Below are 12,722 nucleotides of genomic sequence, written 5' to 3'. Positions count from 1 at the left end.
GGGTATGCAAATGAGGGGGTGGGGCTCCGGCACCGACAATTATGGCGACGGGGGATGGCGGCGGTGGCGCGAAGAGGGCTCCCGGGATCCAGCCTGGAGCCAGCGCCGGGACGGTGAGGTGCTGCGGCCCTGGGGAGTCTGAGGGGAGTGTCCGCCCGGGGGGCGCCCCTGCCACCACCCCTGCCGACCCCGCCGCCGACCCCACGGGGCGGCGCCTCCCCGAGCGGCCGGGGCTCGGGCGCCTAGTCGCGCCCGGCTCCGCTTCCCGCCCCGCGCTGACCCGAGGCGCCGCGGCTGCGAGCAGAGCCGGGCCCGCGCCCAGGCAGCCGCGTGGGTCACTCGTGGGCGTCACGGGCTCGCGTCTCCCCTCGGGAGCGGGGTCCGCCCGGCGCAGCTGCGTTCGGCCGGCGCCGCCCGCCCGCCCCCGGTCCTCGGCTCCTCCCGCTCGGACGTGGCTGGGGCGCTAATGGAGCTACTGGCTGTTTGCGGGGCTTTATTTGTGCTGCGGCTGGTGTCATTCGCTGAGCGGGGCTCGGTCTCCCCGTAGGCCTGGAGAGATTAGACTTGTCCGTAAACGTCAAGTTCACTTACAAATGCTTTAATCAATAATAATCGAAACTTACCCCTAGGCAAAGTAGGGAAAATACCGCTCAAGAACAAGAGCTGGGTTTAAGAATAGTTGCTTGGTATATTTAAGTTCTAGAGCTTTAGTTTTTTAATCTCATTCGCTACTGTCACTAAATAATTGTCTGACCTCCCCCAATAATTGCCAACAATGGTGAAAATGTAAATAGATGAAAATTGGGGGCAGGGAATGCTTTAAAATATCTATCAATATTATCCATCAACATTTATTTTAAAAAAACAGTTTCTCCCAAGCCTGTTCACATGCATAAAGATATTCAGGTGTGTGTTTGCAGAGCTAGCATCAAAAACCACAGTTACATCAAGAATTAGTGTTATCTCCTTACCAAAACTCATAGTTACTGTATGTTTTTATTAATTAGTCCAGTGGTTCTCAACTGGGGGTCTGCAGCCTCCTGGGGATCCGTGAGCCCTTTCAAGGGGCTGTGGGGCCCCACAGCTGAAGCCCAAATCCCCAGTGCCCCCTGGGGGGCTGAAGCTGGGAGGCGTGGGGCTGAAACCCCAATCTCCGGCAGCCCCCGGGGGGCTGGAGTTGGGGTGCTGAAGCCCCAATTCCCAGCACCCCCTGTGGGGTAAAGCCGGGAGGTGCAGGGCTGAATGCCGGAGCCCCGAGCCCTGGTGCTTCCTGTGGGGCAGAAGCCCTGAGCCCATGGGAAGACTTGGGGACATGGAGGGCATTTTCCCCAAAAAAGAACTGCAGCACAAGAGCATAGCAGTCCTGGGAGAAGCTCCACACCACTGACTCCAGAGGGAGTCAGTCCAGTAAGAGTTCACTGGGTGGGGAGACTCTGCTCCGTAGCTGGCAGACCCCTCCGGGAACAGGGACCAGCGGGGAGTCCTCCCAGTATATAGCCTCTAATACCCCTGTCAAGGTTCCTCCCCCACTCTGAACTCTAGGGTACAGATGTAGGGACCTGCATGAAAAACCTCCTAAGCTTATCTTTACCAGCTTAGGTCAAAACTTCCCCAAGGTACAAAATATTCCACCCGCTGTCCTTGGACTGGCCGCTACCACCACCAAACTAATACTGGTTACTGGGGAAGAGCTGTTTGGACGCGTCTTTCCCCCCAAAATACTTCCCAAAACCTTGCACCCCACTTCCTGGACAAGGTTTGGTAAAAAGCCTCACCAATTTGCCTAGGTGACTACAGACCCAGACCCTTGGATCTTAAGAACAATGAACAATCCTCCCAACACTTGCACCCCCCCTTTCCTGGGAAATGTTGGATAAAAAGCCTCACCAATTTGCATAGGTGACCACAGACCCAAACCCTTGGATCTGAGAACAATGAAAAAGCATTCAGTTTTCTTACAAGAAGACTTTTAATAAAAATAGAAGTAAATAGAAATAAAGAAATCCCCCCTGTAAAATCAGGATGGTAGATATCTTACAGGGTAATTAGATTCAAAAACATAGAGAACCCCTCTAGGCAAAACCTTAAGTTACAAAAAAGATACACAGACAGAAATAGTTATTCTATTCAGCACAATTCTTTTCTCAGCCATTTAAAGAAATCATAATCTAACACATACCTAGCTAGATTACTTACTAAAAGTTCTAAGACTCCATTCCTGGTTTATCCCCGACAAAGACAGACTATAGACAGACACACAGACCCTTTGTTTCTCTCCCTCCTCCCAGCTTTTGAAAGTATCTTGTCTTCTCATTGGTCATTTTGGTCAGGTGCCAGTGAGGTTACCTTTAGCTTCTTAACCCTTTACAGGTGAGAGGAGCTTTCCCCTGGCCAGGAGGGATTTCAAAGGGGTTTACCCTTCCCTTTATATTTATGACAACCCCTCTCCGTACACCCTGAGCTACACCCTACCTGCACCCTGAACTATCCCCTGCCAGCACGCAGCCCCTAGCCACCCCCCCTCCCTGCACCCACAGCTACCCTCTATGTGCACACAGCCCCTAGTACCCCTGCCTTGCACCCTAAGCTGTTCTCAAACTTTTTGAGCTAAGCCCTCTGCTTTTGAGTTGTAATTTTTGGGTTGTGTGTGCCCCCCTGCAACCCCCCCCAGCTGGTTGGCCTGCTGAGGTGAGTCAGGGGGTGGAGGTGGTGTTACCTCCCTGGACCCTGCGATGCAGAGGTGGCTCGAGCCCAGCTGGCCCCTCCTCACCCAAAATAGAAGTCCAACTAGGCCTACGCCCAAGGCCCCTCTGCCCGCACTGGGCCCTGGAGTTTTATAGCACGTTGAGGGGGGCCTCAAAGAGAAAAAGGTTGAGAACCCCTGCATTAGTCAGTCCATAAGAATGGCCCTACTGGGTCCTTTAATATGCTAGGATATGTATCATCTGGATTGGCTGATTTATAAGTATCACATTTTCCAAGTGTTTCTCTACTTGTTTTTTATTAAGTTATTTTTGCGAAGTTTTCTTTTTGTTGAGAACTCTGTAACGATTTTTGTCACAAATCTCACAATATTTGGTGTTTTTCCTTAAGGTCCTGGTACTGGAGTCATAAGAGTACATGAGAATCTCACTTTTGTTTTTTAAATGATCTACAAGCTTAGCTTTCTTATCAGGGTGGGGATAAGCTTGAAAAGGCTAAAAAAGCCAAAACCTCAAATTGGCTTTAAAAATCATTAGATTTAAAAAAATCTCATGATTTTTGAATGGTTGGGTTGGCAACAGTGCAATTGTGAAATCCCTTTTTCTATATTTTTGGGTGAAGACAGATTTACAGGGAAGCTTATTATCACAGCCATATGAGTTGTCTTTAATTTAACATCTCCAATCCCCTCCCAAAAATCTCATTTCCCACACTTCTCCCATCTTTCCAGTTTCACAGCACGCACAGGGCCTGGAAGAGAGTAAGGTTTCCCCCTTTCAGCTCTCTTGAATTGCTGTGGCGAGAGGTTGCTGTGGTCATTGAGTATGTTGTTACAGCAATGGGTGCCCTAGAAATACTGAAAATAACTGCAGACACCTTGAACAGCATCTGTATCTTAGTGATGCTGGCTGACCTGCTCTGCTCTTGCTTGTTATCTCTCCTGCAGGCTCAGATGGAGAACAAGAGGACAAACAGGGAGAGTGATGTAGTGGAAAAAAGGGGCCCATACATCATGACCAAAGCTTCCTCCATTCATGCCAAACTGCGTAAGTAATGACCTGGTCTGTCACAGAGTCCCCATCTCCCTAGCAAGTTCCCATCTGAGGGTCAGGGGAGGGTAATGGTTCAACTCAGCCCAGGTTAGTAGTGACTGTAAACTGTACCATCTGTGTAAAATTAGTTGAATTGAAATTTAATCCAGGTTTAGTAAACATTTTGTGGTTTTTATCATTGCAGTTGCTATGGTTAATGACAGTTTTAGCAGAGAGGCCAGGGACTGAATGGGTCATGGAGCCTGCCTCTGTTGGAGGTGGTTGTGCTTGGGACAGGTGACAATCCATTGGTGGATAGCATGGCAGAACCTAGCACTGCCTGTCCCATGCCTGTTTTGTGACTGAAGCCTTCTGTCTCCAGGCCTCTGTCTAGCTCTTTCCCAGTGCCAGCTCAAAATATGTCTTAAAAGAAAAGCACATGAGTAGCCCACTGCAGAGACTTGATGGGTCCCTCGCGTTGTAAACCTTGCACTGAGGGAGTTCAAATTATGCATTGCACTGCTTGGTAATAGATGGAAAAAAATTAAGGAATGTTCTCCTTAAATCAGAAGTTAAAGCCTAGATCTTTCCCTTTAATTAGAAAAACTGGTCAGCTAGATCTTCTGTTTAGTGCCAGAAGTTTTGATCAGATTAAACCATTTGTATTAAAACAAAGAGAACTTTTATCTTTTAGCACGATCAACTTGGATTGCTCTAGGCAAGTAGTACTGCATAATTCTGTCATAACTGGCTAGAGAATATTGCCATTGGATTACTAAGGAAGGGATCATAATTTGAATGGGATGGAATAGCTCAAGACTTCCACATAAGATAAAATCAAAGCTGACTGCCCTTAATATAGGCGAAGCATTTTGAAATTCTTGTGGTAGTTTCACCCACCATTTGTCCATAAGGCTTCAAATCTGGGGGCTTTGAACCCAATTGCTGTCTAAAAATTCAGAAACATCTGTGGCCAAAAGTGCCTTTCATGTCCATCTGGCTAAGCGACTGCCACCATTTCTCTGATGTGGGTCTTTCTAGGGTTGTCCTTTGTAACTTCCAGGCTAGGTAACTGCCATATGCACCTAGGAGTTACAGATGGTGGAGAATGTAAATGCCTGATTGCTGGGCAGCTTGAGTTGCAGGGAGCTCATGGTGCTAATTCTCCAGACTGCTCCTTGCTTGCTTTTTGGCTGCAGTTCAAAGTATTGTGTTTGATTGCCAAAACCTTACACAGGTTGGGTCCTGGCTAGCTGAGCCCTATCTACTGCCCATGCAACAGAAGTCAGCTGAGGTACTTTTGCTGACATCCCTAGATTTGACCATGTGGGGACTGGAGATGGGGAATGCTTGGTGAAGGCTCTTGACTCTGGAACTTGCTTCACCACCACTCACTCACCCTGGTCTGACGTTTTCTCAGGCTATATATTAAACCCTGAAGGCAAATCTGTTTCCCCAGGCTTTTGCAGAGGTGGGGGATATTTCTGAGGGTGACATGTATCAACTGCTATTAATCTACTTCTAATGTTGGCATTAGTCAACAAGTCATGTGTTTAATATTGTTCGGCACCAAAGCATATGTGACTGGCAGGGAAAAGGGGACTTTTAAATAAACAAATGGAAAACACCGCAGTGTGCGTCTGACCACATGGATAACAAAATCATATGTCTCTTTCAATCAAAGTGATAAGAATAGACATGTTGGAATTGAGTTTCTGTACCATATATTGCATGTGAAAGGCATTGTAAAGCAGCTGCACTCTTGTTAGCGATGACTTATGACAACTTGCCCCAGGAGTATGGGTCAGTTGGGTTCGGAGTTGTAAGTATCCTTGTTTGGGTTTCAGAGAGGCATCGAGAAATGGCAAAGGCGGTGCTGCGGAGGAAAGGCATCTTGGGGGCAACTGTTCTACAGCAACCAAAGCCAGCAGCAAAGAGGTTTGAGCCCATTTCTTTTCACTGTTGACAAGCTGTATTTTCAAATACGTCTGAGAGACTGGATGGCTCAGAGGATTAGGAGCAGGATATGGGGTCTTTGACCTCTAGGTCACTCGTTTTAATTCAGGTGTATAGTGACTGATAGGTCAGCAGTATATGTGAAATGAGTTAGTGTCTCCTGTCAGTTCCCAGTGTGTGTTCACATCACAAACCACTGATCACTGTTCACACTAATTGGGTGCTGCCCCATCCCTTCCTCTCCCCACCCCCTTGTTGACAGCCCCAGCCAAGAGGCAAATGACTGCCTGAATTGCCTTCTTGCTCCTAGAGGTGCTCCCTCCTGGTCAGGCATGAGGCTCACTGGCAAGGGGCAGCATAAGGAAGCTTGTGATGCTGCTGCCTATGGTGTAACTGTTCTGTGGCTAAACAGAGGACATCACTCTCTAGAACAACTCAACTGGTGGGTTGCAATCCCCATGGGGATCACAAAAATCAATCAGAGGAGTCACAAAGTATTGAAAACTTGATTACAATCTTAAGCAAAGAAAATGTCACTTCCCCCTCTCCCTGCATACCCTTATCCTTCCTGTTAGCCTCTTATAACACAACACGCACATTATATCGGCTTATAATTTGTTAGCATTGATCCATGTATTGTAAATGGAAGAGTAAAAAAGCAGGCCGTGAAAATTGTTGACTTTGAATGAGGAGTTGCCAACAGTTGGGAAATGCTGCCCTAGAGCTGTCAATCCGGTACATTCACAAACACTAAATCCTTTTAACAAGATATGTATTTCTCCTCTCAGTCAGGAGGATAGTGTGGCTTTGAGGAATTAATCAGCTAAATTTATTGCAGCACCTGGAGTTGGAGTTAATTTCCAGCTGCTCTAGCCCATTGTGGCTGTGAGAGTCTTCCTTCTTCAGATTAGCAATACTTAGGCCAGGGTTAGTCAATTATTTTTTGTTACGGTCCAACTTTCTTGCTCAAGGTCCAGACTCCAGAGAAAATAATAAAAAATAATGATAATAAATAAATAGATTTCAGGATCCATTCATAAATATCTGGTGGTCCAGATTTGGCACGTGGTCCAACTATTGACTACCCCTGACCTAGGCAGTAAAGTGAGAGAGGACATCTCTAGTGTCTACTGTTGTACCTCCTATCCTGTGTTCTTAGCCTGGAAGACAGTCAGATCTGTGATCACCCTTCCCCATCTAGATGTCTGTTGCAGGCTCATTTGTGCACCTCTCTCCAGGTCAGTGAAGTTTAACAAGGGCTATGCTGCTCTCAGCCAGACAGCGGATGAGAACCTGGTGTCCCTTGATTCAGACAGGTGAGAGCTTTGTGTGTGTCAGTGGCTTGGTGCTTTGAGGTAGGTGTACTCAGGGGTACTGAGTGATGCCTGCTTGGTGGATCTGAGCCCCTGCATAGCAACACTTTGTTCAAAACACAAGTTACTAACTGACTTAGCTGTGCCAGCCTCTGTTTATATGGAGATTCCTTTTTGAAGGGAGAGAAGTCCACTTACATTAAGGGAGCTGACCTGGGGCTGTAAAGTAAAGGGAATGGCTGATTAGTCACCTTTGTGACTGATCTGCTTGCCTCCAGCAGTACAACCCCAAGGGAGCTGGACCTGTTAACAACCTGAGTTGCAAATTCTATTCCGATCTTTGTGAGGCTGATGCCTTGCTGACCTGTAATTTAGGCTCTCGTGGGCACCTGTTGGAGAGGGTGATGCAGGACCCCTTTACATTTGCGCTGCTAATGAGTGTTTCAGCAGGACTATGCTGACACTGAGGTCCCTGCTGAAACGCTCATTAGCAGTGCAAATGTAAAGAGCCATTCCCCACTCAATCCCCAGGAGCTGACATCAGCTCCTTCACTTCAGATGCCCTTATTTGCTTGCTGGGCGGGGGAGGAAGTCGTATACTCTACCAGACTCCATGCACACCCCACTGATGCAGCAGTTGATGCGCTTCACACATTCTCTTGCTTACCTGACTGTTGCATTCCTCTCTTAGTGATGGGGAGCTGGAGTCAAGATGTTCCTCCGGTTACTCCTCTGCAGAGGCAAGTCCAGAGTTTTGTTTTGTTGTATCTCACATGCCGTATGATTCACATGGATCCATTCTCAGTCTGCCCCACCCCAACTATCCCCTTTGTCCAGTTGCCATATATTTGATAGCGAAGAGTTCAGTATGTGGAGTATAATTTAGTTTACTCCTCTAAAGCTGTTTGTGGACTTTGCTGAGCTTGGACAGTTAACTAGACTGGTCAGTTTCAAATTTCCGATTCTCCTGCCATAGCATAATACCGTTCTGGTGGCCAAAGCTGCAAGGGGATGCTTAATTCTCCTCCCCCAACCCCAAAACAAATCGACTACAGTTTTATTTGATACTGCTAAAAATTCCTATTTATCTCCTATTAGGGTATGTAAACCCTGTCTCTTTCCAGACCCTGAAGCAGTTTGTCCCAACCTTAGCTTTGTAAAGGGCTTTGAGTGGCAACCCTAACACTGATCTGTGGGGTGTTCATCAGTGTCTGCAATCCAAGAGTTAAAGCTCTCTCCTCAAATGTGCACCTTCTCTGCTCAGCTGGTGTTGCTTTCTCTGTGGGAGGCTGCTGGGTGGGAGCTGGGAATCAGGAGCAATGCAGGGAACTTGGGGCTCTTTGAGTTTAAATCAGTATTTTTTTTTTTTTTTTTGCTAAGACTTGATCTTAGTTTTAAAAGTTTCTTTCAGTTTAAATCAACCCTCTCCTCCTTTCATCCCTCTAACCAGGCCCATCTTGATTGCTTGGCTCCTGAGAGAGGGGGGTGTGTGTGTGTGTAATAAGAATGCAAGTGAAATTAACTTGCAAACTACAACCCCAACCACAAGAGGGTATGATAGACATCAGATAGTACAGGGAACATCTTTTCGTTGGGGCTGGAGCAGTGGAGGGCTTCAGTGTTCCCAACTGACTGACTTGCTTCAGGAGTTCTTATCTCTTCTGTTGCTCACTCAGCAGGTGAACCAGGATTTGAGCCGTCAGCTTCTACAGGACGGGTACCACCTAGATGAGATCCCGGACGATGAGGACCTAGATCTCATTCCCCCAAAGCCCGTTGCCTCGTCACCTTGTCCCTGTTGCTTCGGAGAGTCTCTCTCCTGCACAATCCAGTAGGCACTGCTCAACTGGGCCAGCACTTTCTACCTTGTTTCTTAGGACATTAGCATGCCTGATAGAGGCAACTGCATTCAGCACTGAACATTGACAGAAACTGAAGTGGGCTCAGTGACTGGAGAACTGGACGCTGCCACTGCTGCAGTTATTGGCACCTGCTCAAGTTGAGCAGCAACAGTTGATTATCCCAAAGCTACTTTTTGTTACATATAGTGATATAATATATAGATATTATGTGTAGCTGTTCAGGTCGCCTGGATGCAACTGGTCACCTCATGCACTGTTGGAGCATGGAAAGATGCTTCATGCTGGCTAGGGGAGGAGGGAGAAGAGAACATGTGGGTACTTCCACTCTTAAAGGAGAACTCCAAAGCTGTTTGTAAAGGAGAACAGCAAAGGTCTCAAGTCAGTAATCTAACAAGCTGGAGAAATGCAAATGAAGGCACTTGAGTGTCTGCAAACAATCATTCCTGTTCCTCATCTTCCAAGGCTGGGGTTTGGGATCTGGTGCTGCCTTGGGTGGTTGCCATGTCCTTATAGACTCTGAACTCAGGATCTAGCAGGTAAGCAGAGAAGGAACTTGTATTTCCATGTTGAAACAAGCTACTTGAAAGGCTCTTGAATGCTTTGATCCAGTTTTCCCACACGTTCTATTAATCCTGTGGGATCTCAAATGGTTTGCTTTTATTCTTTGGGGTTCATCTCTTTAACTGGTTGTTTTTATTATATAACTAAAGCATTGACTGTCCTTTATTTAAAAAACAAAAACAAAAAACCTTTGTCTAGGGGCTTGGTTAGAGCTGCTGTGAGATCCTGGATGGTAGCATTACTACCAAGGCACTACACTTTGAGTGTATCTCATAAGCAACCTCAGGCTCTGGCCTTTAATCCTCACTTCTGTAGAGGTGACCTAACAAACTCTCTGCATTTATTTATTTATTTTATTTTGTGTATTCACTAGTCCTGGCTTGAAGTCTGGGGGGCCCCCTCTGGGGCAGAGAGGTTGAGGTAGGCCAGCTGAGATGGAATTCCTCTGGGAAACAGCAGAGGTTAATGGAGGAGGAGGAGGGCTGCCTAATAAGTGTCTAGTTAAATTAATGGACGTAATGCATCTATAATTGCTCTGGGTTTGCTTTGAACTAAATCTATACATAGTGATCAAAACCAAAGCTTGCTGCTCCTTTTGAGTACCATGCCAGGCACTGTGAAGTGACTGGGTGTGGTGGAGATGAGGGTTAAGGCAGGTGTAGGCAGGGTCTTGAGCTGCTTTATTTGAGAGGCTCTCTGCTAAAGATTGCCATGTTGCCTGCTGAGAGCGCTCTACATTCCATGCATTTGATCTGATTAATCAGGTGACTGGTTTCTAGTTGTCTGACTGGACCAGTGGCACATGGTATTATATAGAAATACTACTAACATCTCTTGCAGGACATGTCAATTTCTGTTATTAGTGGGGTTTAGGGGCTTCTGACTAGGTCATAGCAGTTTTACTCGGGGTTTACTCTGCCATGGAAGGTCTGAATTTAAGAGTGAGAAGTTTTAGTGTGAATTTGGCTGATAACCTTTTAGTTACAAAAATACAAAATCAGGATGGAGTCTTGTGCTGCTCTTACTCATGCTGCTGACTGTGAATCTGTGCATCATGGCATACAATCAGGATTGCTTCCCTTCATGAGTGTGGTTTTTTTGTTTGGTTGGTTTTTTTTGGTGAGCCAATCCCAAATTTGGTGGGCTGTTGAAACAGTCCTGAAATATGTTGTGCTGATGTGATCTCCTAGAACATTATGATACAAGGAACTGACTTCCTCCAAGAGGACAAAATTCATAAAGATGGATTTGGTCTTTGTCCTAAAAATGAAGGAAATTTAATTCTTTCAAAAAAACAACCTGCATCAATGTAGCTTGAAGATTATGAGCCTCCTCCCACAATGCTCAGCATTAATTTCAATTCCATTGAATTCTTTGCCCTCCAGGACAGGAATAGCAAACAAAACTGTGACTTCCCTGCCATGGGCTTACTATGCACACTAACAGTAATTGTTTGTAGTGGATTGTTTTATGCAGAGATTATGATGCTATGGAAGTGCTTGAAGGGCTGTTTGGTTAATATTTAAATGTTGTTTGTTTTTTTCTGCTAGTCAGATGGCAGTGAGGCTTTGAGCTCTGGAGTGTAGTCTCTGTACCACCGCTGTCCTAGCCCTGTCCCTTACACTGTCTTCATTAGTATTCAGCTGTGTGAAGTGATTGAGTATTCTTGTCCAGAATGTGGTGTCACGGCCAGAGAAGGGAGCAATTTCCACGTTTTGGTCATCATGTAGATCTTGCGGAACTGAGCATAGTCTGACACTAATGCTGCAGCCTAGAGGGCATGCTGGCTTGGATGACAAACCTTCACACCCTACAGCGTCAGAATGACTCCTGGATGTAATAGGGGCCTCAAAGACAGGATGTTTTGATGCTAAAATCTCAGATGGCACATATCACCACCTGTTGTTGAGGCTCCTGTCTCTGCCGGCTGAAGCTGATTAAATTTATATATATGAAGTGTCTTGAGTTCTCTCTCCTTGTGACCTTTTTTCAGCTGGATGGTCCCAGACGAGTGCACTTGAGCCCATTCTGTTTATATCTCCTCCTTGAGGAGAGGGTTGTTCTGTAAGTACCTGTATGGGCTGGGCCTAGAAGTTGGCTGACGCTGGCTGCTTTCAGTGGCACTTTCCTGACCCCAGCAGTTGAACAAATGAGCTTGGATTTCACATCACCTCTAAAAACGTGGGCCACACCAAGTGTGCTGCCTTACTTAGGGCTGTATGTTGCAACTAAGGTCCATGTGTGGTTGACAGCAGTGAAGAGGTTAGGGAGGCTTTACTTCTCCATCAGCACAGGTACACTCACATTAGTAGTGGCCTGAAAGGTTTGGCTGCTTGCCTTTCACTTGTTAAAACAGGGAGTTGGAATATGATGCTGTGCCCTTTCCTCCTAAATCTCAGGGCCTGAATTACAGATCCTTTTGCTGTGGAAAATACTCTCCCAGTCAATTGCAGGGAGCTGTTTTAGCTAAAAGTTAATCTGTTCTAGTCTAACTTGCTTTAATGGTACTTGTTCAACTACCAAGACAATACAAGAGAGTTGTGGCTATGAAGCAGTCTTTAGTTCAGAATCTCTAGGTTAAGTTGTGAGCAGATTATATGTGTGGGTTTGGGGCAAGGACAGAAGACAAGGGGGAATCTATCTGACATGAAGTTAAAAAGCTGCCTTAAACAGTCCTGCTGTGAGATGCAGAGGACAACCAGCTTATAAAGAAATCTAACGTCTTAAGTATTGCTATAGAGAACTATGACAAAGTTTTGTATATTCCTGGTCAAGGGAAGTGTTTTGTTTATAATAAACTTGATCTTGTGTTACACAAGCAGTGTGTCTTGCTATAGTTGGGAACAATCACACACAGTTCTTGGTGCAACTGAAAGAGTTCCTGGTTTGATTTTTAATAGAGAACTGGGCAGAATTCAGCCAGGGTTAGGTCTCCTGGAAGCTATTTATGACTGGCATGAAGTACTATAAGCAAGGACAGGTTTCAGAGTAACAGCCGTGTTAGTCTGTATTCGCAAAAAGAAAAGGAGTACTTGTGGCACCTTAGTGACTAACCAATTTATGTGAGCATAAGCTTTCGTGAGCTACAGCTCACTTCATCGGATGCAACATCAACATCCGATGAAGTGAGCTGTAGCTCACGAAAGCTTATGCTCAAATAAATTGGTTAGTCTCTAAGGTGCCACAAGTACTCCTTTTCTATAAGCAAGGAGTAGGTGGGGGACTGCTCAGAGCTTTGATCCTGGGTAAGGGAATATCCTCCTCTTCCAGGGGTCACAGGCACATTTTGGTTATCT

General features: G+C 46.1%; 1 protein-coding gene across 4 annotated transcripts; it reads left to right on the top strand.

Moving 5' to 3' along the window:
• Positions 1 to 12,244, top strand: FAM219B (family with sequence similarity 219 member B). Of its 4 annotated transcripts, none has more exons than XM_048867080.2 (6): positions 3 to 113; positions 3,650 to 3,749; positions 5,582 to 5,672; positions 6,929 to 7,006; positions 7,695 to 7,743; positions 8,680 to 12,244. In XM_048867080.2, exons 1-6 carry the CDS (start codon positions 42 to 44, stop codon positions 8,836 to 8,838), a joined length of 549 nt encoding a protein of 182 aa, XP_048723037.1. In that variant the 5' UTR covers positions 3 to 41; the 3' UTR covers positions 8,839 to 12,244. The 4 variants fall into 4 exon arrangements, with proteins under 4 accessions (XP_074989061.1, XP_074989062.1, XP_048723037.1 ...); XM_048867081.2 differs by having other exon boundaries at positions 4 to 113; positions 8,683 to 12,244; XM_075132960.1 differs by lacking the exon at positions 6,929 to 7,006 and having other exon boundaries at positions 1 to 113.
• The last annotated feature ends 478 nt before the right edge of the window (positions 12,245 to 12,722 follow it).

The sequence above is a fragment of the Caretta caretta genome, chromosome 10 (assembly GCF_965140235.1).
Source record: "Caretta caretta isolate rCarCar2 chromosome 10, rCarCar1.hap1, whole genome shotgun sequence".
In the NCBI taxonomy this organism is placed as follows: Eukaryota; Metazoa; Chordata; order Testudines; family Cheloniidae; genus Caretta; species Caretta caretta.
The sequence above is the reverse complement of the archived record's forward strand: the minus strand, read 5'-3'. Positions and strand labels throughout refer to the sequence as shown.